This window comes from Epargyreus clarus, unplaced genomic scaffold (assembly GCF_041222505.1).
Source record: "Epargyreus clarus isolate Ecla_fem2 unplaced genomic scaffold, WU_Ecla_fem_2.2 ptg000029l, whole genome shotgun sequence".
NCBI classification, from domain to species: Eukaryota; Metazoa; Arthropoda; class Insecta; order Lepidoptera; family Hesperiidae; genus Epargyreus; species Epargyreus clarus.
This window is the reverse complement of record NW_027332235.1, coordinates 6,386,391-6,413,808: the sequence shown is the minus strand read 5'-3', so window position 1 is coordinate 6,413,808 and position 27,418 is coordinate 6,386,391. Positions and strand designations below refer to the sequence as shown.

The following is a 27,418-nucleotide window of genomic DNA, read 5'->3' as shown; positions in this document are numbered from 1 at the left end:
CTGACACATGATTTTATAATAAAGTCACTAGCACGCTATCGCCATATAGCGTTTTTGAACTAACGATAACGGTAAATCCGAGCTCGGTATCGAGTCGAGAGGTAGTCCAGTCGCCGCCGCGGCCTTAACCGCCATGGGTCGCTCGCTATCGTTGCACTCGTTCACGGCGTATTCGCGTCCGTTTGTTTTGAAAAACGCTCGACAAGCGTCCACAGGATGTCCGTTCTCAAAACGCCAGCGATCCCAAATCGCTCCAACAGCGGCACTAAACGAAGAGATTTTTGCCAATGCGAAGCCCTACTCCGAAGTCCCGGGACCCAAACCGATACCCATCTTGGGGAATACGTGGCGAATGGTCCCCATCATCGGGCAGTTTGATATTTCCGAGTTTGCAAAAGTGACGAAGATGTTTCTGGATAAGTACGGCCGGATCGTCCGCTTGGGCGGCTTGATTGGGCGGCCTGACCTACTGTTTGTGTATGATGCTGATGAGATCGAAAGGATGTACAGGCGCGAAGGTCCGACGCCCTTCCGACCTGCTATGCCCTGCCTCGTCAAGTACAAGTCTGAGGTGCGAAAGGATTTCTTCGGAGAGCTGCCTGGTGTTGTTGGAGTGTAAGTCTTTATATAAATTAATATGCTTAAACAAATTATTTTAAAATATTTTTACGTGACTTCAAAATATTCCATTCCTATTTTTTGAAGATTTAAAAACCGGTTTTTAATTTTTTTTCCATATGCCTTACTGGATTATATATTTTTTATATTATAATCTTGGAGTAAAAAAGATTTTGATAGAATCTTATGAATTAGTGACTTTTTAAGTGGGTTTGATCAATTCCTTTGTTTTGACCGTAAGTAGATAATATGTTTGCCAAATATGAAAGTATTTCCCTGAAGAGTACGCATGCAAGAACTTAAATTTATCTTCTTTGACGGTTTCGTCTAAATTCTTCAATAATCTCCAATATAACATACAGGCAAACAGAAAACTTGAAAACCTGCCACGAATTTAAATAAAAGAAATACGATACGCTAAAAACGACTAAAGTCTGTAAACATAAGATTTTTTCAAGCGAGGTTTCCCACGTACCGCGTGCGATCTAGGGATGGCGATCTCAGGTCAATTAATCGATGTTTTTTGACAAAAATCGATTATTTTAATCAATTTCCAGTAATGGATCGATTCAGTGAATCGATATTTCATCCTAGAAAAACGAAATTCGTTTTTTTTGAAGTGGATTGAATATTAATAAATGCGTTAAGGATTTTTTTGTAGACGTATACGTATAAATTCAGTGATTGTTTGGTCCTGATGACCGTTTTTTCCTTTTTTCGCTGGCTTCGCCCCTAAATAGTTCGAAGATCGATTTGGCGAATCGATTCTTTCGGCCTTGATTTTTGTGAATAGATTTATCACACTTCGATTTTAATCGATTCAAGAACCGATCTTTCGGAAAGAATCGCCATCCCTAGTACGATCTCGGATATATCATTAGCCTTCCATTATGGACTGGTATTTGCTACTTTCATTCACGTTTCTCTTCGTCGTACTGTCGCAAAAAACTTCACGCTACGTTTTCTTTGTCCCGGATTTGTTTATTTATGTAACGAGCTTATACAATTTTCAAAATGATTCTATTCTTACATTGTTATTTTATGTAATACATCGCGTAATAAACGAAAGTACTTTCAATGCTTTTATGTAGGTATTGGTTTTAACATTGATGTATTTTTTGTTTTTAATTTTTTTATAAAGGCATAGTTAGACACGGTAATTAAATAATTACACTCAAGTATAGAAAACATTTTGTTTAATATTAAAAATTAAAAAAATATACTTTTAATATTAGTAAAAGAAAAGTAGAAAAAAGAATAATGCCTTGTTATGTCGTTAATAATAAATTAGCCACAGTTAGTATAAGTCTTTTATAATATAACAACTTTTATAATATAACAAGTATTGATTCGGCATGCTTTATAAATATTCAAAAACTTTTTTCGTACGATTCTATGAATACTGATTAGTGATTACCTAAACATTAATTTCGATTCAGATTTCTGGGTGCATAAAACTTAAATAATGATTGGTAAAATTTCATCAATAATAATGGCATGTGAAAGGGACTCATTATTATAGAACAATATTAGTTAATAATAATGGTAATTAAGTAAATAGCTTCATGATTATTAAAACTAATATAGGTATGTACCTACTCGTATTTTGCAATAATACCAATTCCTAAATATAATGAAATATCTATTCTAATAAGTAATTAAACAGGTACCTACTTAGATAATCATTACAGATTATAAGTAGGTACGTTTTTGTGAAAGTAACAGTGAACAGTGTCAAACTGTCGTTAATATCAGACATTAATATTTTAGAATGTGGAAATACACTAGCAAATACCTACTTAGGCACATCTAACTGAGCTCTATATGAAATAAAATCTATGGCATTCATATTTGTAAAACATAGATATATGATAATATGACGCGAGTTGTTTGGTGAGGAGCCCCGTGCCCAGCAGTGGGACAGTGGGACAGTAATGGGTTGATGATGATGATGATGATGACGCGAGTTTGTTTATGGTACTATGTACCATTTTTTCCGCACATGTTTTAGTGTATTTATAAGTATCTTTATTTTTAAAATAAAGTAATAGTAAATGAGTATACTACTGATGGTAAGTGGCTAATCCCCGTACTATCGCGACACAGTCAAAATATACTCTTTTGTATTTGTCATCTCCGTCAATAAATCATATTCTATATACTCAATCATCATCAACAACCCATTGCTGTCCCACTGCTGGGCACGGGTCTCTTCTCATAATGAGAAGGATTAGGCCATAGTCCACCGCGCTGGCCAAGTGCGTATTGGTAGACTTCACATACCTTTGAGATTTTTTTTTTATAAATCTCTCAGGTATGCAGGTTTCCTCACGATGTTTTCCTTCACCGTTTAGCAAGTGATAATTAATTTCTAATACGCACATAACTTTGAAAAATCAGAGGTGGGATTTGAACCTCGGACCCCTCGATCGAGATGCCGAGTTTCTTAACCACTAGGCTATCACTGCTTTATATACTACATTGTTAACATTAACTCAGCAGTATTTATACGCCTTGTCACGAGTGGATTGTCAATATGGTATGAGGACTGTATAATTGAGACCTAGGCCATTGCAATGATGCATCGTGATGCAATGTATTCTATCTTGGAATTTATGTTGTAATTGTTGTATCTATCTTTGATTACAAATTGATGTGGTGTATGTATTGTCTGATGCAGAGATATTGATGTTTATTAGAAGTAGCAAAAGTGTATGTAGCTTTGATTTTAAGTGACAACTGCCATTCTTAGACATTTGCATTCAACGAAACTTTCACGACGAACGACAGACTTTTCCGAGGCGTTCCAGCTTAGTCCTCAGGGGTAACGGCGCATCTGTGGCCCACCTCAGGTAGGAATATCTAATCCTATCTGGGGTTGATTACAGATGTCCATGGGCAGCAGTAGCCACTTACCATCAGGTGGACTGCATGCTCGTCTGCTACTCCTATTGTCGGCGACTAACTAAAGTTATTTAATTAAGAATTGTAATTTAACTTGTGTTTTAAGTCTGTCTGAATATGTTTTATATGTTAAATAAGAAAAATACATTACGTAAGTTTTAAGTTTTAGGGATAAGACACGGTAGATGGCGCTATCGGTCGCATTTGTTGTATTTTATTAGAGTTTTTAGGTATTTTTATGAAAATCGTATTGTGGGTTAAGTTTTTGAGTTTTACACATGTTTTTTATTTCTAAAGTTTATGTTATCTCCTAGAATATGTTTCTAGCTTCATATTGATGTAAGAATATTAAGAATCAATTATGATAATTTCGAGATAATTAGGATTATTGACATGTGAAATGACGTAACTTGTACATTTTTGGTATATTTTCGAGAATAACTTCGTAAGTAATTGAGATATGATAATGTAGCTTATGTAGCTAGATAGGGCTAATTATGAGGATTCCAACGATGTATAATACATATGTGTAAATTTTGGGAAATTAATAAAGAAAGGGTGAAAACTAGGTCAGCCAAAGTAAAAATGACACGAAAATGGGCCTAAAAAAGCGCGGCTCTCTTTACGGTATTGCTCTGGGGTAGCTCAGAAAACCAGTTTTCCGGCTTAAGCATGGGGCACTGCTATGCGTTCGGCACCGACTTCCGTAGGTCTCTGGGCATTTCAGGTAAGTCAGTGTAACCATACGTCGGCGACGACTTGGGTGTTCCGGAACCGTAGCCGGGAGGAATCCGAAGAGGAGAGCCCCCGCCGCAACACCACCCCTTTGATGAGCAAAGGGCCCCGGTGTTGCGGCTTTCGAGTGAAGAGAGAAGCCACGCGTCAGGACGGACGCGAGTTCGAGGAAAATGCGCTCATCTAAGCCGAGGCGGCCACCGTCGGGCACCGTGAGGAAGCCCACGGCTGAAGCCATTGAAGCCCGCGAAGACAGGGACGGCGGCAACGATCCGGAGGAAGTGGAAAAGTACCCGGATCCCCAACTACCCTCACCTCGCGGCAGAACCGCGGGAGAAAGAGAGGACCCAACCGAGAGAGACGGCGGCACTTTTCTCGAGGTACCCTCCTTCAGCTCCACATCGGGGGCAGAGAGAGAGGCACCGGTAGAAAGAGAGCGCCGCGGAGAATCCAAAAGAAAACCGGCGCCGGCCAGGAAGGTGGTACTCCGGGATATTTTTACCCAGGAGTACCGACCGGTCCAGGGACCAATGGCCGCGCAGTTTGCGCTCCCCGGAAAGGGACACAAACAACCGGTGCCCTCCCCCGACCGACCATCAACTTCGTCATCGGATGCGGCTGAGCTTGGCCCCCGGCGGCCCCTTAAGACCACCAGGAGGGAATCCTCATCCCCACCCCCGGCAGCTAAGACTGCCAGGGTGGTGATAACTAAGGATGTATACCTGCCTCCAAGGATGCCAGCCTCACCCAGCACATCCGGGGACGAGGCCTATGAAGACTCGAGAGAAGGTGAAGGCGAAGCGGGCGATGGTGTTGCTGTTGCTGCTGCTGTGTCTACGTTGGTAAGACCGCACACACACACACACGGTCACATCACTCACTCTTGCCCACCGCGGTCCCCCTCTCCACCTTCGCCGATTCCGGCACCTTCGCCGATTCCGGCACCTTCGCCGTCCACGGCACGACCATCTCCGGCAGAAGCGGGCGGTCCGGCAGATATGCTGGACTCCACGTCCTACGCTGCACTGGCATCGGCATCTTCGCCAGTGGGCCCGCCCGCGGCCGAAATCCACACTCGGCCCCCCTCGGTTTCGGCCATCTCAATGGCCTCTAACGATAGTGGGCACTGGGATCGGCTCGGCGTCGTCGTTGCGCCCCAGCCCAGTACGTCCTACGCTGCGGCTTTGAGGGCCCCGGCTTCACCCAAGCCCAAGTCCCCACCACCGCCGCAAGGCAAGCCCCTGAAGGGTCCAACTGCGCCAGCCGTCAAGGCATACCCTCCACTAGTGGCGGAGCGGTTCCCTAACTGGGTGGAGCATTTTGCGAACTTGAGGGCAATTCTCGGCCATGCTCCAAGCGCGAAGCCCCTAGGACAGGGGGTGCGATTCCTACCGAAAACGCCTGAAGAGTACCGGGTTGTCCAGAGGTACTTAACCGACTTGTCGGAAACAGAACCGGGACTCTCCTGGTACTGTTACTCCCAAACGGACGAGCGTCCCACCAAGGTGGCGATCCGCGGCCTGCCGGGAGGAACTGACCCAGAGAGAGTCACTGAAGCCTTAATCGGCCTGGACTTCCCGGCGCGATTCACGCGGCCAATTACACCTAGGCGGGACAAACCGGGCTGCATATACTACGTGCAGCTGGATCGCATGGACGAACAGCAGCTCGCGCGCCTATACAGGGTAACCGAGCTGCTGAACATGCCGGGGATAGTGATCGAGGGATGGCGGGGTCGTTACGGCCCTCCGCAGTGCCACCGTTGCCAAGCGGTAGGCCATTCCTCGGTGCACTGTCACCGGCCGGCCAGGTGCATCCGCTGCGCGGGGTATCATCTGGTCCGGGATTGTCCCAAACCTAAGGACGCGGTGCCGGTCTGCGCCAACTGTTCCGGGTCTCACGCAGCGAACGACAGGCGCTGTTCGTACCTGCGGAAAATGGCCCGGGTCAGGGGGATGCAGTACCCTCCGCCCAAACCCACAGCACCACCTACCACCTCCGGTGCAGCACCCGCTGTCCGGCCTCGCGCGCCGTCCGCCACTAGGGGACCCGCGCCCAGAAGGGTAGTGGAGGAGTACGCGGGAACAGAGGGTGCATCACTCATGGCGCCGGCGAACCCTCCCTCCGGTCGCGTGTGCGTCAGTAAGGCGCGCCGCGACAGGAAGAAAAGGGCCCGGGAGCGCAAAGCGCTACCAGCGACAACAACACCTGCCGCCCCTGCCCCTGCCGCACCAAGTGTTGCGGTGCCAGAACACCGGCCAAGCAGGAGCAGGAAGAAGAAGACGCCACGCACCCAGCCTGAGCCCGCGGCTCCCGCCGCTCCCCCTCAACCTCCATCACAGCCCGCTCTCCCAGCCTCGGCTGGCGCGGAGGTGGGCAACCAACAGCATGGTAGGAGTAAGCCGCCGCGGAGGCAGACGGTAGCACTGAGCGAGGAACCCACTCGCCCTGTGCCGCGCCCCAGGACGACACGTACTCCAACCCCTGCACCTCGTCCCCTACAGGCCCTGGGTATACAGACGTCGGCCGATGACCTTGTGGCGGCAATAGCCACCATAAGTGAGGCCATCGCCCGGTACCCGGACCTCGTGGGGGCGATTAAAAGAACTTTGGCCGAAACTTTCGGGTTCCAATATGGTAGTACATCTAAAGCTACTATATTGGAACCCGGGAGGGCTTTCTCCCGCCAGCAAGCAGGGGTTGAGACACCTCGTCCAGGAGCAGGGCGTTCACGTCGTGCTCCTGGGCGAAACCAAACTCCGCCCCGCTCAGAGCTACCGACTGCCGAACTACTTCGTGTACCGCCGCGACGAGATCGCACCGTCCGGTCATGCCTTTAGGGGCACGGCGGTTGCGGTCCGCCGCGACGTGGTACACGACGAGTTACCGCTCCCGTCATTCACCCAGACTCGCTCCATAGGGGTATCTGTGTGCATGGCGGGTCGGGACCTGCGGTTGTTTGCGGCCTACCGCCCACCTGGTCCCCTCTTTGACCCGCGGGACATCGCTAACATCTTGGACGATGGTATTGCGACCCTGGTGGCCGGCGACCTTAACGCCAAGCATCCGGCTTGGGGCTCGCGCACGGTCAACCCAGCGGGACGCAAACTGCACCATGACTCCGAGACGATGGGCTATGAGGTGCTTGGGCCAGAGGCACCCACGCACATCCCCTCGGCCGAGTCCCATCGTCCCGATGTCCTGGACATAGTGCTCCACAGGAATCTCCAATGCCCGGTGAGTGTGGAGGTGCTGTACGACTTGGACGGGCAGCACCTCCCCATTCTAATCACGCTTGGTCTGGGGGCAGAGTGCGTAGCGCCCCCCCGGTTCCGCCGCGTGACGAACTGGGAGAAGTACCAGACCTGCATGGAAAACTTTAAGTTCAGTGGCTCGCTTTCCACCCCGGAAGGGGTGGAAGCCGCCGCCCATCTGTTAACAAACACCCTCAAGGATGCTTTGGCGGCGTCCACCGACCACAAACCGGTGGAGAGCCACAAAATTGACCTCCCAGTTCGTCTTAAGGCCAAACTTTTTAAGAAGCGTCTGCTGCGAAAGCTTTGGGCCCGCACCCGCTGTCCCCGGATCAAGCGTGAGCTCAACGCACTGGCGGAGGAGCTGTCTGGCGAGATGAGTGCCTACCGTGGCGCCGCCTGGGACGCGTATGTGGACCAGGCGGGCGAACACGAGAGGTCTTTGCACCACCTCAACAGACAGCTCACTCGCACTAGGGCGGCTGTCTGCCCGCTCCTAGACGGAGAGGGCAGGCGACGCTTCGCGCCTAGAGAACGGGCGGAGATACTTGCGGAGCACTTGTTCGAGCAATTCTCAAACCCCGTAGGCGCTGTCGAAGAACACCACGAGGTAGTGGAGGCGTGGGTTGAGGACTTCGTCGGACGCCCGACACCGCCACCCCAGGGATTGGAGTTCATCTCGCCCTCGGAGACGCGGAAGGTCGCCGCGCGCTTACATAAGCGCAAGGCGCCAGGCCCCGACGGGATCCCCAACTTAGCGCTGAGGATGCTGCCCAGGGGAGCCTTGGTCGCTATGACCAGGCTCTTTAACGGTGTCCTCCGCACGGGCCACTTCCCTACCATCTGGAAGTTGGGGAAGGTCATAGTCCTCCCGAAGCCGGGGAAAGACAGACGTCTCCCGGAAAGCTACCGACCCATCACGCTACTACCTACCATAGCAAAGCTCTTCGAGAGGCTCGCATTGAAACGACTGTCGCAGTCACTTGCTGTAAGGGACGAACAGTTCGGTTTCCGTGCGGGCCACTCGACTACGCTGCAACTGACACGGGTACTCCACCACTTGGCAGACGAGACCAATCGCGGGCGATGCACTGTTGGGGTCTTTCTCGATATCGAGAAGGCCTTCGACCGTGTATGGCATGCTGGCCTCGTCTTCAAATTGTTGGAGTCGCCGGTGTCGGCGCTATTGTGTAGGCTAGTAGCGTCGTTTCTTGATGGGCGGCAGTTCTTCGTGTCGGTAGAGGGCTACGATTCTGACCCCCGCCCCATTCGTGCAGGAGTCCCGCAGGGCAGCTGCCTCTCGCCGCTCCTCTACTCCCTCTATACCAACGACATCCCCACTCTAGAGGGTCACCTCAAAGAGTGGGAGCACGATGCCGTTCTTGCGCTGTTTGCGGACGACAGCGCCTACTTCACCACTTCGCGCAGTCCCGAGTTGGCGGTCGCGAGGATGCAGCGGCTGCTCGACTTGCTACCCGAGTGGCTGGACAAGTGGAAGCTGACCGTCAACGTCGGTAAGACGGTCGCAACACTGTTCAGCCGACACCGTGCTATGCCGTCGCCGCTACGTTTCCGTGATCGGGAAGTAGCTTGGCAGCCCACGGTTAGGTACCTGGGATGTCACATCGATCGCTCGCTGCACATGGTGCCTCAGGTGAACCACGTCATTCACCAGGCCCGTGCTGCACGGGCGATGCTCCGACCGGTGTTGTCATCTCAGCTGCCGACATCCACCAAACTAAGGGTGTACAAGACGTACATCCGATCCCGGCTAACCTACGCGGCGCCTGCATGGTACGCGTTGGTGGCAAAGTCGAACCGCAAACGCATCCAAGCGCAGCAGAACCAGGCCCTACGTGCTATCGTGGGCGCCGGTCGCTACGTGCGGAACGATGTGGTGGCGCGTGACCTCAGGGTTCCGACCGTAGAGGAGTTCGTGAGGACGATGTCGGTGCGAATGTTCGCGAAAGCCGACAACGGCCCACACTCCCACCTGAGGGGCATCGCGCCGCTTCACGCTCGTCCTCCTGACGGGCGCCCGCTCCCTAGGGAGCTCATGGGCTAGGATCCCCAGACCATCCAGGGGAGTCCGTCAACCCTCACTCGGGGCAGCGCGAAGACACTCCACCCCCCCCCCCCCCACACAATTATTTCCGATAGTTCGCCTAACGGCGAAACATAGCACCGGGGGCAGTCGACCCCTTGAGAATTGCCCGGGTAAAGAGGGAGACCTCGAGACCCGTATACCCCACTCCTGGAGGCCCCCCTCAGGCCACAGAGTAGGACGCCCACTTTGCTTGGTTAAGCATGGTCTCAGCAGAGAAGAATACGAAGAAGACTCCCGAAGAAGAAGAAGACTCCTGAAGAAGAAGAAGACTCCTGAAGAAGAAGAAGACTCCTGGGGAAGAAGAAGACTCCTGGGGAAAAGAAGGAAGACGGAAGCGTTCCTGTTCAAGAAGAGGAAGTAGGGGTTAGGTCGGGATAGGGAAGAGGCTTTGGCTGGCCTACACTCTTGTTTCTATTGCACGTCAATTATTGTTTCTATTGCACGTCACCCCTTCCCCGCACCTACCCTCTCTACGGCACGGGACAGGCGCAACTCCCCGACGCGACGACTATCACCACGAGCGGGCTTCCGGCGCCGGACGGAAGAAGGCCGTCCGTACAACATCACGCCCGCACCCCTATACGGTCGCAGGTTAGGTGGCGGCGTGGCATACCACCACACCGCCGAACACACAGCGCCCCGCGACAACACCTATACTATAAAAAAATCAACGAAATGTAGACCAGAAGTTGATTGTGGCTGATGTTATCAACTATCAAATGAACTGTATAATCTTTTGCTAATTGTGTCTACTTATTATTACTTTTTTTATATAATGTACAAGTAGCAGACGAGCATGCATTTCACCTGATGGGAAGTGGCTGCTGCCGCCTATGGACACGTAATCAACCCCAGATAGGATTAGATATTCCTACCTGAGGTCGACCACAGGTGCGTCGCTAATCCTGAGGACTAAGCTGGAACGCCTAGGAAAAGTATGTTTCCCTTACTACACCCTTCAAACCGGAACACATCAGCGATTAACACTGCTGTTATAAGGCAGAAATAAGTGAGGCGGTGGTGCCGCCGGAGACGAACCACAAAGGGTTTATCACCTTTTACCACTTACTTATCATCACTTTAATTGCCTAAAACATCTTTTAAACTGTTATAAGATCGGTTTTTAACAGTCATGAAAATGTAGTAGTTTCAAAACTGGTATGATCTCAAATGCAAATCATTGTTTACCTATGACTCTACAAGTGCTAAAATACTCGACAATAGATGTTTGCAATGTCAATGGCTGACATGTGTCTTTTGTTTAGCACCTCTCGACCTGTTTAGTGTTAGCACTAGTGACATAATTCTACGTCGAACAAGTGACATTGGGAATTATTAGTGACGCGAAATTAATGGAAACATATCAGTTTTGTATGTAATGATGCAGATCTGGGTTTGATTTTAAGCAAATTTGTGATTTTTACATTATAAACCTAGGTCGTTTGTCCACCGCACCGTCACCGAGCCGATACCGAAAACGAGATTATTTTAGGGCCGATTTTAATATGTCGAGATGGCGAAAGTTTGTCCACCGCGACCGATATCGGCGGTTTATTTTGTTCCTGCCGTCACACGTGTGACTGCATTGTATGGACAATTTCCAATATGTTTTATATTACCAGCACATCGGCCCCTTCAAAATCTCGGTGCTGATACTCTTAAATTTTATTTATTTGTACAAATCTCATATCTTTATAGTGATGTTGCAGTTGATGTTGTAAGCTATCAACCAAGAAAGATGCCTTTACTCGAACCTGCCTGCACCATCACTACATCTGACAGTCCTATGCTTACCATGTAATAGTTTTAAGATAAGTTAATCTTGCATGTTGATTAAGGAAGGCGTAAATCTTTAACTTATGATGATAGATCTTAAACTATGTGATTTGGTTATGCAGAAAACATTGAGAGTAGCGACAGAGTAGATACCTTGTATCACCCACTTCTCTTGCACCATCTTGCTATAATTATCATCATTGCATTTCTTCCTATATTATTATCATTACTTCACATCTTCAATAAATATGAATTTGATGTGGTTTTTGTACCTATTCGTTAAGAAAAGTCGGTAGTGTGCTTTATAAGGTTACTTCAAACAAAAAGTTGTTCATCAATGTATCGACAGATCTTCAATTAAATTAAAAAAACAACATCCGGGGTACATTATATGCGAATTCAAAGGTCAACGAAGAAACAACCGGCTTCACCTGACTGAAACCAAGGCAATTAAATTGAATTGACTGATGATAACAGCATCCTAAGTAACCGTAAAAATAAGAAATTTATAAAACGAAATCGTGGCTTAACTAAATTAACTGTAGCTGCGCAAAACGAATGGGTTTTGAGGCCGCGGAGCGCTATTCCACGTAATGGCGACATTTTTTGAATCACATATTCGACTGGTTTTTACAAACCTGTTTGGGTGGGTCGGTCTCGTCTCGCGAAGGTAAAAGTGGGCTTTAACGTCAAACGAAGAAATAACTTGATTCGGTTTTGTGGAAAAAACAAATGCGTGTCTTCATCTTGCACGAAGATTAAAAGGTATACGAATTAAATAATAAAGAGACATTTTGTAGAGTCTTTCTTTATCATTTATCATAATAAAAACTACGTTTTGAGATATCATTTAACTTAAATTGTTGTTTGGTAAAGTCGATAGTTTATTACGTCAAATTGAAGACTTAGATACCTATTTTTGCGAATACCGATTTCTAGGGGTTTTCCGTTTAAAACCTTGAAAGTTCTTGTTTCAAACTTTGCTATGTAATTAGAATTACCTTACCTTAGATATTGAAGCACACCAAATTCTGTCGATGTCCTTAAGATTTATGGAGTGTGGACCAGTTTCGTGTTCCATTGGATTCGTGTATATACCGGCTGACTTAGGTACATATGAGGCGACTATCTTAGTTCTCAGGAGTTCGCAACGCGTCTGGGATCAACTTAAGGTAGAGCCTCTTCCATATGGAATTGGTCATAGATGTCAATGGGTGGCAGTGGGTTATTATCATGAGGATTGAAAGCTGGCTTAGTACTCCAACCATATAAAAACAGAAAAATACCAGTTACCATATTTCGGTTCAACTGATTCGTAACATAAATCTGAACAAAGGATATTCTTTAATTGTGGTATTACCCTCAAATTATAGATAAATGAGTCCTCACAATGAATGGTGTTGGTTTGTTCTTCTTAACGTGGTGTGGTTCCCCAAACTCTTAGTACAAATGAGTCCTCACAATGAATGGTGTTGGTTTATTCTTCTTAACGTGGTGTGGTTCCCCAAACTCTTAGTACAAATGAGTCCTCACAATGAATGGTGTTGGTTTATTCTTCTTAACGTGGTGTGGTTCCCCAAACTCTTAGTACAAATGAGTCCTCACAATGAATGTTGGTTTGTTCTTCTTAACGTGGTGTGGTCCCAAACTCTTAGTACAAATGAGTCCTCACAATGAATGGTGTTTTATTCTTCTTAACGTGGTGTGGTCCCCAAACTCTTAGTACAAATGAGTCCTCACAATGAATGGTGTTTTATTCTTCTTAACGTGGTGTGGTCCCCAAACTCTTAGTACAAATGAGTCCTCACAATGAATGGTGTTTTATTCTTCTTAACGTGGTGTGGTCCCCAAACTCTTAGTACAAATGAGTCCTCACAATGAATGGTGTTTTATTCTTCTTAACGTGGTGTGGTCCCCAAACTCTTAGTACAAATGAGTCCTCACAATGAATGGTGTTTTATTCTTCTTAACGTGGTGTGGTCCCCAAACTCTTAGTACAAATGAGTCCTCACAATGAATGGTGTTTTATTCTTCTTAACGTGGTGTGGTCCCCAAACTCTTAGTACAAATGAGTCCTCACAATGAATGGTGTTTTATTCTTCTTAACGTGGTGTGGTCCCCAAACTCTTAGTACAAATGAGTCCTCACAATGAATGGTGTTTTATTCTTCTTAACGTGGTGTGGTCCCCAAACTCTTAGTACAAATGAGTCCTCACAATGAATGGTGTTGGTTTATTCTTCTTAACGTGGTGTGATCCCCAAACTCTTAGTACAAATGAGTCCTCATAATGAATGGTGTTGGTTTATTCTTCTTAACGTGGTGTGGTCCCCAAACTCTTAGTACAAATGAGTCCTCAATGAATGGTGTTGGTTTGTTCTTCTTAACGTGGTGTGGTCCCCAAACTCTTAGTACAAATGAGTCCTCGCAATGAATGGTGTTGGTTGGTGCTTGACCCACTTGTGAAGCAGGCCGCAGCGAAAGCGGCTCGTCTGTGACGTGATGTGTGTAGCTTAGAGTGTAGAAAATAAATAGAACCCGCGTTGTAGGTTTTTTTTTATAATATAGGAGTAGCAGACATGCATACAGTCCACCTGATGGTAAGTAGCTACTGCCGCCCATGGACATCTGTAATCAACCCCAGATAGGATTAGATATTCCCACCTAAGGTCGGCCACAGATGCGCCGCTACCCCCGAGGACTAAGTTGGAACGCCTCGGAAAAGTCTGTCTCCCTTACCACACCCTTCAAACCGGAACACAGCAGCGCATGTTATTAGGTAGAAATAGATGTGGCGGTGGTGCCGCCGGAGTCGAACCACAAATGGTTCTACCACCATCAAAGATATATAGATAATAGATTTTTATGTCTTACGATTTCTTTACGACTGCATAGGATTATGTTTTTCGAACTTATACCTAATAGGTATATGCATGTTTCTATGTTTGTCTGATTCTTTGGCACACATGAGAAGTCGTTGGATTCGTTTAGTTTGTGGTAGTAGCATAGGCGAAATTTTCAAGTAGTCGAGTTTTTTTTGGAATAAATAATTCTTCTACTTTATTAAACCAAGTAAACATTCTCTGTGCATAATACGAGTACTAAACATGATACTATAATTGAACTTAACTAGCTACTGAATAGTACAATTTTATTTTATATATTTTTTCATAGCCTGAGAAGAGCTGATGACGTATTTTGGTAGGGTGTTTTAGGTGCCTTTAAAATGTTGAAAAAATGTATTATATGAATAGGAGAATCTGAAGGAAGCAGGGTGATTTCGGTTATTTCGCTTTTGTGAGTACAGTTTGTGTAAACAGATCAATGAGAAAGATATATTATGTTTTAAATACTCCCAGAAGTACAAGTGCAAGTAATTATCATTTTAGTTCTCGTTTTTTTTGTGCCAGCTTAATACAACACATTCTTGTAATCTCACAAAGAAATAAATAAACAACTCACATATAAATTAATCCGATATAAGCAACTGAATCTGATAGAGATTGTCGGGCTGACCTTCGCTGGATGATAGTATTGCGTGGCCATTATGAGTCAGTGGTACTTACAGTTACTGCTATACATTATTTATAGCTTGAAGATGCACTTGCACTTCCTTTGTTACTGTAAATACCGGTTGGACATGTGGAACAAGAAAATACCTACATATAAAAGATATGGAGCGTAGCAGGGCAATCAAAGATTCTGCTTCTTGTAGAATTGTTTGTCACCGATAATTTCACGTTATTTTAAATTACTAAGTACTTTTGTTTTCGAGAATACATATATGCATGCATATATGCATATAATATATTTAAAGTAAAATATTTAAAGTAAAATTATAAGTGCTTCGATTTAGATTAGTGCGTGCAGATTTTATGTATGATTTTTATATACCATTGGAGCAAAGGAATTTGTAGTCCACTCGATGGTTAGTGATCACTACCGCCTACGGACATGTAACGAGGCCGTATAGAACATAAAGTTTATATAGTACCTGGAAACGTTGCTCCTCCTAAGAAATAAGAGGTATCGTGGTCTTATATGTAAGGTAGCCGGCAACCATCGACTCTCAAATGAGGTTATCTTAACACTCAGGGGGCCTACCACCATCTTTTAAAAACCATCGTATTTGAGACAACTTTTATTTCAATATTGCATCAACACTATTTTGTTTCGTCCCACGATCTTCCTAAAACAGTAAAATATTCCGTCATACTCAGTTGAACAAACTTACATCCTTATTAATTTTTCGCTTATTATATAAAACAAACTGAAATTGTTATATTTTGCTTATAAAGTTAAATATCATGAAAACAAGAATGAATGAATTTCGACCGACACTATACAAAACTGCTTATCGTAGTGTTATAAAAACAATCTTACTTTAACGAGGTCGTGGTACGAAATTTCAATGTATGATGAAAATAATCAAATCAAATCATCAATCAATACTCTTTATTGTACCCAATAAAAGAAGATACATGTAAAAAATAAACAACTAATTTAAAAGACAATACAAAAGGCGGTCTTATCGCTAACCAGCGATCTCTTCCAGACAACCTTTAGGTAAGGAGTTATAGTAGGGATGAATAGAAAAATAGGTAGGGTTCAAATAATAATAATAAATATAATTATAGGACTAAGATAGAATAAACATGTTGGAATAAATAAAATATAGCATACACTAAGCACCAGTAAAAGAAGGAGACTAAAATAGAATGGGAGAGATGATTGAAAAATAAAATAGCAAAGGAAAATAATAATAATAATATTAAAACAATAAAAATAAAAAAATAAATAAAGAAGAAGTAATTATTAAAACCAGAGTTATAGTTGTAAGTAATGAGAAAATAATATTGTTTTAAGAGGTAGTAGAGTAGTAGCAACGTACATACTCGTATGATTAGCTGCAAGTTGAAACTCTGTTCAATATGGAGTTGTTTACAGATGTCCTTGGGATGCAGTAACCACTTTATCAAGCAGACTTCATGCTACTTCAATACTATAAAAAAAAAAAAACTCCACGCATATGAGTAGGGAATAGATCTACTTATTATTCGGAATCGTTAACCCGTAACATCTTGACTACTTAAGTGCCATATTAACATACATCTCAATTTTAAATCTAGACAAGTCAAACATCACATGAAGTCGCCATAAACCAATACACATTACCAAATAACGTCCTTGTATGTATACATATATGTATACATATATTATATAAACGACATGTCACTGTGTTCGTACGCGGTAATTTCCAAATCAATTGATTTCAACGATTTTTTGCGAATCAATTATTTTTACCATGCATTTTACTGCATTTTGTAGTTTTTTGCGGTAATAGTATTATTCTCTACATTGGGTTGAAAAGTCATTAGAGCATTATATACCGCAATTACGGTAGATACTACGATTCTAGTCTACCCAAATAGTATATGTAATTCTGTTTGTGATTTTAGTCCATATCAAGAGACACACAAGAGTAGAATAAAACAATAACAATATTTTGATTTGCCTGATAAACTTGTAAATAATTAAGAACTGTAGTATGTGTAACAGTGGGTCTAGTGGATTACAGCTTGAGAGGTAGGATTTAAGACCTTAGAGGTGGGGCTGTTATCGAAATAGTGTTGGAGTTTGGACAATATCCGTCCTAACTTACTAGTATAGTATTTATGTCTATATTCAGTTGAACGTATCCAAACCGGATGAGTTAAGCTTAGGAACGTGTTTACAATTTTTAAATACCATAGTGGCCTTTGTATGTTTTAAAAGCAGATAGTTTTAATTGGTTTGCTAAGAACCAAGTTAGGCACTTATTTTAGCTTTTATGGAGTTTCAACGATGTTTTATTTCACTGCCAATGTAAGAAAAATAAAATCCTTTCATTTTCAAAATACTGACCACGTTCCACGTTTTACCGTGAGCGTAATGTATGCAACTGGGTCGAAATATCAGAAATAAAGAAAGTATGTTTCGTCTTGACCGGAAATAAATAATTAAAATCGTGTATTGCGAGAATCTCTAGCCCTACATTTACTCGTAGTTTACCCTGATGTGGAATGCCATGAACACACAAGAAGGCGAAAACAATCTTCAGCTGTAGGTTAAAAACGTAAGTTCAATGTTAGTTAAGGGTATGCCCTTACTAATATTGAACTTACATTACGCCATGGTGATGGTATCACGTAACTTTAACGTTAACAAAAGCATAACGAGCTGCCAAATCTACGGTTAAGCAATTTAAGGGTTGCACTATGACACAAATTCAATAAAGACAAACAACTTTATGCAACAAAGAATTGTAACATTACATCGCTATCGTCCAAGTTACTGTTATAATTAATTTAACGCAATATTTAAACGGGCTTTCGGTGCTACCCTTAGTGGATATCGTACCTGAAATCGTTTGCATACCATGATAAATAGTATATCGATGGTTGTCCGCTATACTTCGCACGTCGTCAAACTATCAATACCCTACTATTTTAGCCACTTTCCGATGTTAACTAACTTTACGTATTACTTGTTGTATATTAACACTACGGAGCTATAAGCTACGTCATTGAGCTTTAAAACGACCTTCAGAAGAGGATCCTTCACAATATACAGTCAACAGCATAGCAAATTAAATGTGCAAACATTCTCAGAATGTGTGAATGATGTTAGCACAATGACAGTGTTTGTTCTTTATGTAATAGTTCTATTATTTGTGTTATTACGGTTAATATTTGGTTTGTACAAATATTTTTTGATCCGGTTATGAACGGAAAGAATGTTATTTAGAGAGAAATTGTTTTTTTATGTTGACGAGGGGAAAACCTTTAAAAGTTACCCGACGGTTTGAGCTCCCACTCTTGCCGCCCGCAACCCTGGAAGCCCCTTGTAGTCGCCTCTTACGACAGGCAGGGGATACCGTAGCCCTATTCTGGTCCCGAAACTCCAGGGAAACCCTACGACTAAAACTGCGTTAAGGATTTTAATATAAGAGGTTAAACTCTTCTAAATTTGGAATAACCATAGGCTATTTTTTAAACCAATTGGGTTATTGTTTTATTTTAATTCCTAATTAGTTCTGTTTCTGGTATTGTCTATCACAGATTGAAATAAGACAAATCTGCCTTTAAGGCCCGTTATTAATAATCTATCTATCCAATGTCTTGCTTCCCAAAGATCGTCATTAATATTTGCCAATTTTCTCATACAAAATATTGTAAATTTGGATTTTTGGGTACCTAAAAAAGGAAAGATTGATTGATGACGCACGATATACAAGCCTGCAATCCGTGATACAAGCTAACAAATTAAAACGCATATTTCTGATAGTATGTACAATAATACATTGGCAGTCGCATAGTCTCACGTCAGCGAATCGTTTCGCGTTTCGCGTTTAGTAATGCCCATTTTTATTCAGACTGCGATTTCTTCGTCAACCACACATCGTATGCGACGATAACAATATATCTGGATGAGTTTGGTTTGTTTAGTTAAGTTATAGGTGTTTTATTTATTTTTCATTAAGAATCTGTGGGGTATAAAAGTTGAAGTTAATATCTTACCATTAGATTCTTATGGCATTCTCCATCGTTTTTATAAAAATGACTGTTTTTTGTATTTGTTTACGTATTTCCCATACAGTTCTGACACAGTCCACTGGGGATGCTGATTGGAAATGTATGGGCAAATACGTAAACAAATACAAAAACAGTGATTTTTGTAAAAACGTAAAAACTCATACTAAGGGTACGTTTATTTTTGGTGACGACAGAAGGTTGCGATACGTAAATATAAAAAAAATAGTTTTAATATACTTATTATAATAATTAATAAAGAAGTTAATATGACAGTATAAAAAATAGTATATATAAAAGTTATAAACGGACATAAAGTTGAAAATAATTCAATTTATTTTCATACATGCAACACGTAGCTACTTAACAATAGAACATTACTATTTAAACATTTCATAAAATGACTTCTTTATTTAACAGTAAAGGAGATGTTTCATTTTCGGCCATCTCATGTACACTATATCTAAAAAACACGAATAATTTGTATAATTGAAGAAAAATATACATAAATTTTGATAACCTAAAGTATTCCTGTTTAAAAATATTTAAAATAAGCATTCCTCATTAAAATATTAAATATGGCGGGATACTGTCAATGTCAAGTTTTCAAAACTGTCGATATCGGTCAGGGAAGCTATCTGTACCCCACACATAGGTTACTATACTCTTTGGATGTCGGTAATTCTGTATTTCGCTGTTTTTGTCGTAAAGTTATTGTTACCTCAGTACTTTACAACCTGGCTTTTGTTTTGTGTATCCCGTCATTATTTCTGAATTTAATTAATGATTTATAATAATTACAACAAAACTACCTTTTAAATAGTATCTGGTTTTATAGATGTAAGTGACATGTCAAATTGAAAAAGAAGAAGTTGTCAATTTGATATGTGTAAAAGTCGATATATACATATTATATAATAGTGGACTCCAATGTAAACGTTGAATAAATATGTACTGGTGAGAAGATTCGATTTCAATCCTGAATATGTTTCTGCTCTGTGCTGCTTACGATTTTGGACTGATTCTACCTTACTTGTTTACCCAGCTTATGTTTTATGGACTCTTGTAATTTCGTGCGATCGCTGTGGATTGTGTTGACAAGGATTCAATATCACCAGGTAATAAAATATACATCAGTTAGTTGTATTAATCGTGAAATAATCGTTAATAATTTTAAACTAGGGAAGCTAATCTTTTTACATTCCTCTTTTTTTAGATAATTACAATAGCAAGACAAGGACATTCTTGGGATGACAAAATAATCAGTTATTATTGCTACTGTATCGCTGGGCAACGAACCGTACTCGTAGGTAGTTGCGCTCACATTATGATCATTGTTTGATGTTTGGGCTGAGCTCGTCACAGGATATTACAGAACCTGCTACATGATTTGATGAAAATATTGATAAGGGAAGATATTGAAAATGTGTAAATAATGTATCTAAGTGAAGAATAAATAAAATATTATCTAAATGTGTAGTTAAAGTTGTTTTATTTACACACTTAAATGTTTTAACTAAAATAAATTGGTATAGAAGTACTTATTTTGGTATGTTTGTTTTAAGTCAAGATTTATGAAAGTAAATATTATTAATGTTTATCAAATATAGGTATTGTTTCTCAATACATACAATACAATATTTATATATCTACGCCCAATTGCGTAAAAAATAAATTAAAAAGTATATAATACATTATATACTTTTTAATATATACATATAGTAAGTTAAAATAGAATGACAGATGACATTATTACGGTAATCACTACCGCCATGATGTTTTTCCACTGTTGTGTTGCAAGTTTAAGTGATAATTATTGTTTTTTAACAATGAAACGAACATGATTTGAAGAAAATGAACCCCTACGAATTGTTCTTTGCATGTTTTCTTAGTTTTTAGTATAGTGTACAAAAGGTGGCCGGAAGCCCATACATTTTGAAACATCTCCTTTGATTAAAATCCACGGAATATTTGTTAGTATCCTTCAAATGTTATAAGTGATCTTAAACTACTTTTACTTTTAAGTTTTAAACCGTTCTACGAAACATTACATCTACACATACGAGTAAGTACTTTGAGATCGTTAAGAAATCTCAATCATGTTTTCCATAGTCGTTAAAGTTACATAATCGATTAATTTCTAACAGGTACATAGGAATACTAATAAAATATGAGCAGATGTATTTAAATGTTAGTGTTTATCTAATATTTCAATATTTCAACATTTTCAACTGCTATTTAGAATGGAAGACATAGTACTTTAAAAGTAAAACAAACGGAATTGAAATTGAAACTGAAAGTTATTGTGGTTATAATGCAATGGAATGGAAATACTAAATATGTATTACTAGCTTTTGCCCGCGTCTTCACTCGTAGGTCGAGGTCGATGACAATAATTGTTTCAATTACCTTTTTCGAAAGCAGTACCTTTTTCGGGATTAAAGGTCATTTTGTCCTTTTCTCGACCCCCGACAACGTGTTAGTTAAGGCGTAAAAGCGTAACAAACAAACAAACAAATTCACTTTCGTATTTATAATATTAGTTAGGAGTTTACATTATAATATACTTTTACGTGTAGTTTTTCATCTAGAAAATAGTTTCTATATAGACAGAGTGTCGATGAGTTTTGCCTTGGCCGATTAAAAAGTGCTAATGTCGGTCCATTGTCGCAACAGAGCGTGATTGTAAAACTGAGATCCGAGATTACTCTTGCAAAACGTTCTTTTGAAGTCAACGACCATCATTCAAGTCTTATTGTGAAACAGCATGTAACGCAGTAGCATAATATATTTATAATTTTAACAGACTGGATTAATTTGGTAAAATAACATTTATACATCTGAATTCAAACTTTCCCAAATACAAACGCGTCATAAAATTTTGAAAAGCCATTGTGAATTTTAAGAGTTTCTCTAATTTAAACGCGTAATAACATTTTAAAGAGTCCTTGTAATAAGAGTTTCTCAAATGTGCCGTAAAATTTTGACGAGTCCTTATGATAAATTACCTACAACTGGATTTTCTTTTGCTATTTGAATCCACTGGAACCGTTGAATCGTGCCTTAGATAGGAGCTCTGGTCGTAATTCATTTCAAAAATCTTTTCCGATTTGTTGCTTATCGAGTGATTTCCATGGAAAGTTTTACCATCGTATTTATCCCCAGTATTAAAAACGTTAATATCATTACTATTCTTTTCTGTTGTACTATGAAGGGATTCATTTTAAGGGATTTTGGGCTACTTAATATTTTTTAATTGTATTCTTCCAGACATGGTGATCAATGGCGGCGATTCCGCTCGAAGGTCCAGCGGCCGATCCTGCAGCCGCAGACCGTGAAGAAATACGTTGCACCTATCGAGATGGTGACAGAAGACTTCATCAAGTATATGGAAGATGCTCGCGATGAAAACAATGATCTCCCTCACGAATTCGACAATGATATCCATCGGTGGTCATTGGAATGTAAGTACCATGTTGGATTATATTATACTCTATGGTAAAAGTAACGCTCCGCCATATACTACGCCTATGAATCGGTTATAATATAAGTGCACAAATTATAAGGATAAGCACTTCTATAATGTTATACATCTTATTTTTAAGAACTTTTGATTTTTGTTTTTATAATATAGGAGTAGCAGACGAGCATGCAGTCCACCTGATGGTAAGTGGCTACTGCCGCCCATGGACATATGTAATCAACCCCAGATAGGATTAGATATACCTACGTGAGGTCGGCCACAGATGCGCTGCTACCCGTGAGGACTAAGCTGGAATGCCTCGGAAAAGTATGTCTCCCTTACCACACCCTTCAAAACGGAACACAGCAGCGCTTAACACTGCTGTTATTGGGCCGAAATAGGTGTGGCGGTGGTGCCGCCGGAGTCGAATCACAAAGGGTTCTACCACTTACAAACGCAGTAACGCAAAAGACTCATAACTCTCACGTAAATTATTAAGCTAAACTGTTTAACTGCAAATACTATTGTTCTTCACAGGTATCGGCCGTGTAGCTCTCGACGTGCGGCTGGGATGCCTGTCTCCCCAACTCTCGAGTGATTCGGAACCTCAGAGGATAATAAACGCGGCAAAGTTTGCGTTGAGAAACGTTGCCGTGTTAGAACTGAAGGCGCCATATTGGCGCTACTTCCCAACACCGCTGTGGACCAAATACGTTAACAATATGAATTTCTTTGTTGAGTACGTTTTTTTAAAGACTTTAAAGTAGTTTTTAATTTAGCCTAACGTAAAAAATATTACGATTCTCGTCGTCAACGCATCACCGTTCCACTACTGGCCATAGGTATCTGAGAGCGGTTTGTCCATAGTCCACAGTATTAGCAAACCACTAATAGACTTAAAACGCCTTTAAGATTTTTAATGCTAGTTACTTTTACATTGCTAGTTTGTATAATAACAAAGTATATTCTATCTCCATATTTAAGACAAAAAATGAACCTGTAGTTATAATTACTGGGTATAACTACTGACTTATAAAGCTAAATTCAGAAATTATTGGACCAGTCGAAGAAATATTGATAAGGGAAGGACTATGTTGAATACAGACATTGAAATGATGTTCCCCGTTTTTTTAAATTATGCTTGTTAAGGTTAGTTAATGTTTCTGAAATGTACCCATCAGCAGCCTAAGATACTTTATATTGGTTGATAGTTTATACTTATTCATAATTATGATAACAGTCCAGAAGTCTTTCAATATTTATTTATGTAAACTGTGAGCCGGATTCATACTTGAAATTACTAATTTTGAAATACATTTTTTACGAGCTTTTGCCCGCGGTTTCGCTCGCGTTATGAAGTAATATTTTCATCCCCTATTTTATCCCATTGGGAGTAGAATTGATCAAAATCCTTTCTTAGCGGATGCCTACATCATAACATCTACCTGCATGCCAAATTTCAGCCCGATCCGTCTAGTGGTTTGGGCTGTGCGTTGATAGATCACTATGTCAGTCAGTCACCTTTGAGTTATATATATTTAGATTGCCGCAAGTTAAACATAAGTATCTCCTTGATTATACTAGTAATATAAGATTACACAGTCACCTAATGATATATTTTCTTCAGGCTATGTTCACGCTACATAAACGAAGCGCTTGAGCGGCTGAAGACCAAGAAGGTGACTTCTGAGAACGACCTGTCTCTACTGGAGCGGGTGCTGCAAAGCGAGGGGGATCCCAAGATAGCTACCATCATGGCACTCGATCTGATTCTTGTTGGCATTGACACGGTAAGACGTTGCTTGTAATTTTTTTATAATATAGGAGTAGCAGACGAGCATGCAGTCCACCTGATGGTTCGTAGTACTGCCGCCATGGACATCTGTAATCAACTCCAGATAGGATTATTTATCTGAGGTCGGCCACAGATGCGCAGCTACCCTTAGGACTAAACTATAATACCTCGGAAAGATTAGTCAGTAAACAAAGACATTTTAAATATCATTCTTCTTACATTTATAAAAATTATTGTTAGTTTTTTAAACTTGCCAAATAACATATTTCCATACAAAACAATAAACATGTATGTCGACACAATGATTTTTTTTGATGTCTTTCTGTCTGTTGTTTATCCATTTGTGCTAATACCTATTAGCACAAATGGATAAACAACAGACAGAAAGATACTCCCTGATAAAACAATCACTTCCATTTTTTACAGATATCCATGGCAGTATGTTCAATATTATACCAAGCGGCAACAAGGCTGAAGCAGCAAGACAAAATGGCGGAGGAGATCAGAAGAGTTCTACCAGATCCGAACAAACCGCTCTCATACTCTGATTTGGACAAGTTACATTATACTAAGGCTTTTGTTAGGGAAGTTTTTAGGTAAGTGAAAGATTATTTATTACGTAAAAAACACGATAGACACGAGATTAATGGACATCTGAAAACATTGCTTTTGAATTTCCTATTAACTATACTTGGGATAAAAATTCTCCCAAGATTCTCATAAATGAAAATTAAACAATTTTGTCCTAAAATATTAACTACTAGCTAACCCGGCAAACTTTGTACCGCCTCAAAATCTATTTGTCAAATATATTTCATATAAAATATAGCCTATGTTACTCGTGGATAATGTAGCTTTCGAATGGTGAAAGAATTTTTAAAATCGGTCCAGTAGTTTTTGAGCCTATTCATTACAACCAAACAAACAAACAAAGTTTTCCTCTTTATAATATTAGTGTAGACAGACGTAGCAAAAAGACCTAGCAGCAGTTACTAATACAATATTATAATTTTCAGAATGTATTCAACAGTTATCGGTAACGGAAGAACTTTACAAGAAGACGATGTTATATGCGGATACCACATACCTAAAGGGGTAAGAATTGTCTCTTAACTAATTTTTAGTAACATTTACTACATTAATTCCAGTGATACCACTTAACGGATAGAATATAAAGGTATTAGGCCACAGAAAATGTACCTTACGCAAAATTGTATAGTTCACATACCTGTGAAACATTTCAATAACTCAGGCATTTACGTTTCCTCGCAAAGTTTTCCCTCATAATTAAAGCAAGTACCTACCTAATAAAATTACTTTGCAATACGTAGACTAGGCAGAGGTGTGTGCGTGAGCAAATGCTGTCGATTCAAACTACCAGCGCGGGAAGCTGATTTTCAAATTGATTAGGCTTTTACTGCTTTATATCTTCTGTGGTATTTTGGTTCCAATTTTTTTAAGTCAAATATCATTGTAGTTAAACTATTACTGTTTTTTTTTATTTAACATGGGAGTAGCAGACGCGGATGCAGTTCACCTGATGGTAAGTGGCTACTGCCGCCCATGGACATCTGTAATCAACCCCAGATAAGATTAGTTTCTTACCTGAGCTCGGCCACAGATGCGCCGCTACCACTAAGGAAGAAGCTGGAACGCCTCGTAGAAGTATGTTTCACTTACACCATTCAAACTAGAACACAGTAGCGCTTAATACTGCTGAATTAGGCAGAAATAGGTGTGGCGGTGGAACCGCCGAAGTCGAACCACAGAGGATTCTATTAAAAAAATCTTGTAAAAATAAACAAATATATCCATCAGGTTCAAGTGGTGTTCCCAACTATCGTGACGGGCAACATGGAGCAGTTCGTGTCCGACCCCGAGGAGTTCAAGCCGGAGCGCTGGCTGGAGAGCGACGGCCGGCTGCACTCCTTCGCCTCGCTGCCGTACGGCTTCGGGGCTCGCATCTGCCTGGGACGCCGGTTTGCTGACCTGGAGATACAGGTCCTGTTGGCTAAGGTACACTTTCACATTTCTTCTCTTATAATTATTGAGATTGAAGAGGATACGTCGCAGATTTGGGTCCAGATGGACCATTTGCAGGTAAAATTTAATGATTGCGGGATAAATGAAGACAAAGTAGATGAGACGCTATCTTCCGTTCTCATAGTTCCTGAGAGGAAAAGACGCAGATTTGAATGGAGATGAAGAAGTCTACCTATAGCAACAGTTTGCCGACTTCGATGTAATATGTAATGTTGGTTGGTTGGTTAACGTAGTATTTTATATCTTTAGATTTTGATAGGAAATGACCCAGATTCGGTTGAAGAAGAACAAACCTCTGACGGTGATTTGATGACCTTGAGATGGTCCTGTTGCCTAAAGTACACTTTCATATATTTCTTTCTATAATTATTGGGCAGGCTTTTGTTGTGAACATGATTTTTCGATTTCTACATAAAGATTCTGTTGACTAAGGTATTTCATATCTTTTCTGTAACAAGATATTGAAATCATAAACGGTAGATTCTGTTATTTAATTATTTTAAGATAAAAAAAACATTCATAATAAAATAAACGCCATAGATATTTTTATTTTTAGTCTGTTTTTAGATTTATTTCTTTAGTATTTCTATCAATTAAATCCTGTTTTTTTGTGAATTACAAAAATGTTAAATATGTTAATTGTTATAACTGTGTTTATTAATTCCAGTTGCTCCGTCGATACCGTCTGGAATACCACCACGAACCGCTGGAATACGCCGTCACCTTCATGTACGCGCCCGACGGGCCGCTGCGCCTGCGCATGGTTGAACGATAATAACTTTAATCTTAAATTTGAATTAAAAAAATGTGTATTTGGAAACTCAAATATATAAAACTTACAATGCAATATATATGTTATAAGAAGCATACCTTAATTTGTCAAGGATAATATTAAATAATAAATAATGACAATGAAGCTTTAATATTTTGGAAAATTGATTATTGTCATCATCATCATCAACCCATTATTGTCCCACTGCTGGGCACGGGTCTCCTCTCAGGATGAGAAGGATTAGGCCATAGTCCACCGCGCTCACCAAGTGCGTATTGGTGGACTTCACATACCTTTGAGATTTTTTTTAAATCTCTCAGGTATGCAGGTTTCCTCACGATGTTTTCCTTCACCGCTAAGCAAGTGATAATGATGATGATGA

The 27,418-nt window shown here is 41.2% G+C and overlaps 1 protein-coding gene across 1 annotated transcript; it reads left to right on the top strand.

Annotated features, from left to right (window-relative positions):
• Window positions 1-86: 86 nt before the first annotated feature.
• Window positions 87-27,140, top strand: LOC140754484 (probable cytochrome P450 301a1, mitochondrial). The gene is made up of 8 exons (XM_073089507.1): window positions 87-615; window positions 22,234-22,427; window positions 22,964-23,165; window positions 24,054-24,216; window positions 24,648-24,817; window positions 25,238-25,316; window positions 26,040-26,237; window positions 26,932-27,140. The coding sequence occupies exons 1-8, from the start codon at window positions 134-136 to the stop codon at window positions 27,037-27,039; spliced, it is 1,596 nt and encodes a 531-aa protein (XP_072945608.1). The 5' UTR covers window positions 87-133; the 3' UTR covers window positions 27,040-27,140.
• The last annotated feature ends 278 nt before the right edge of the window (window positions 27,141-27,418 follow it).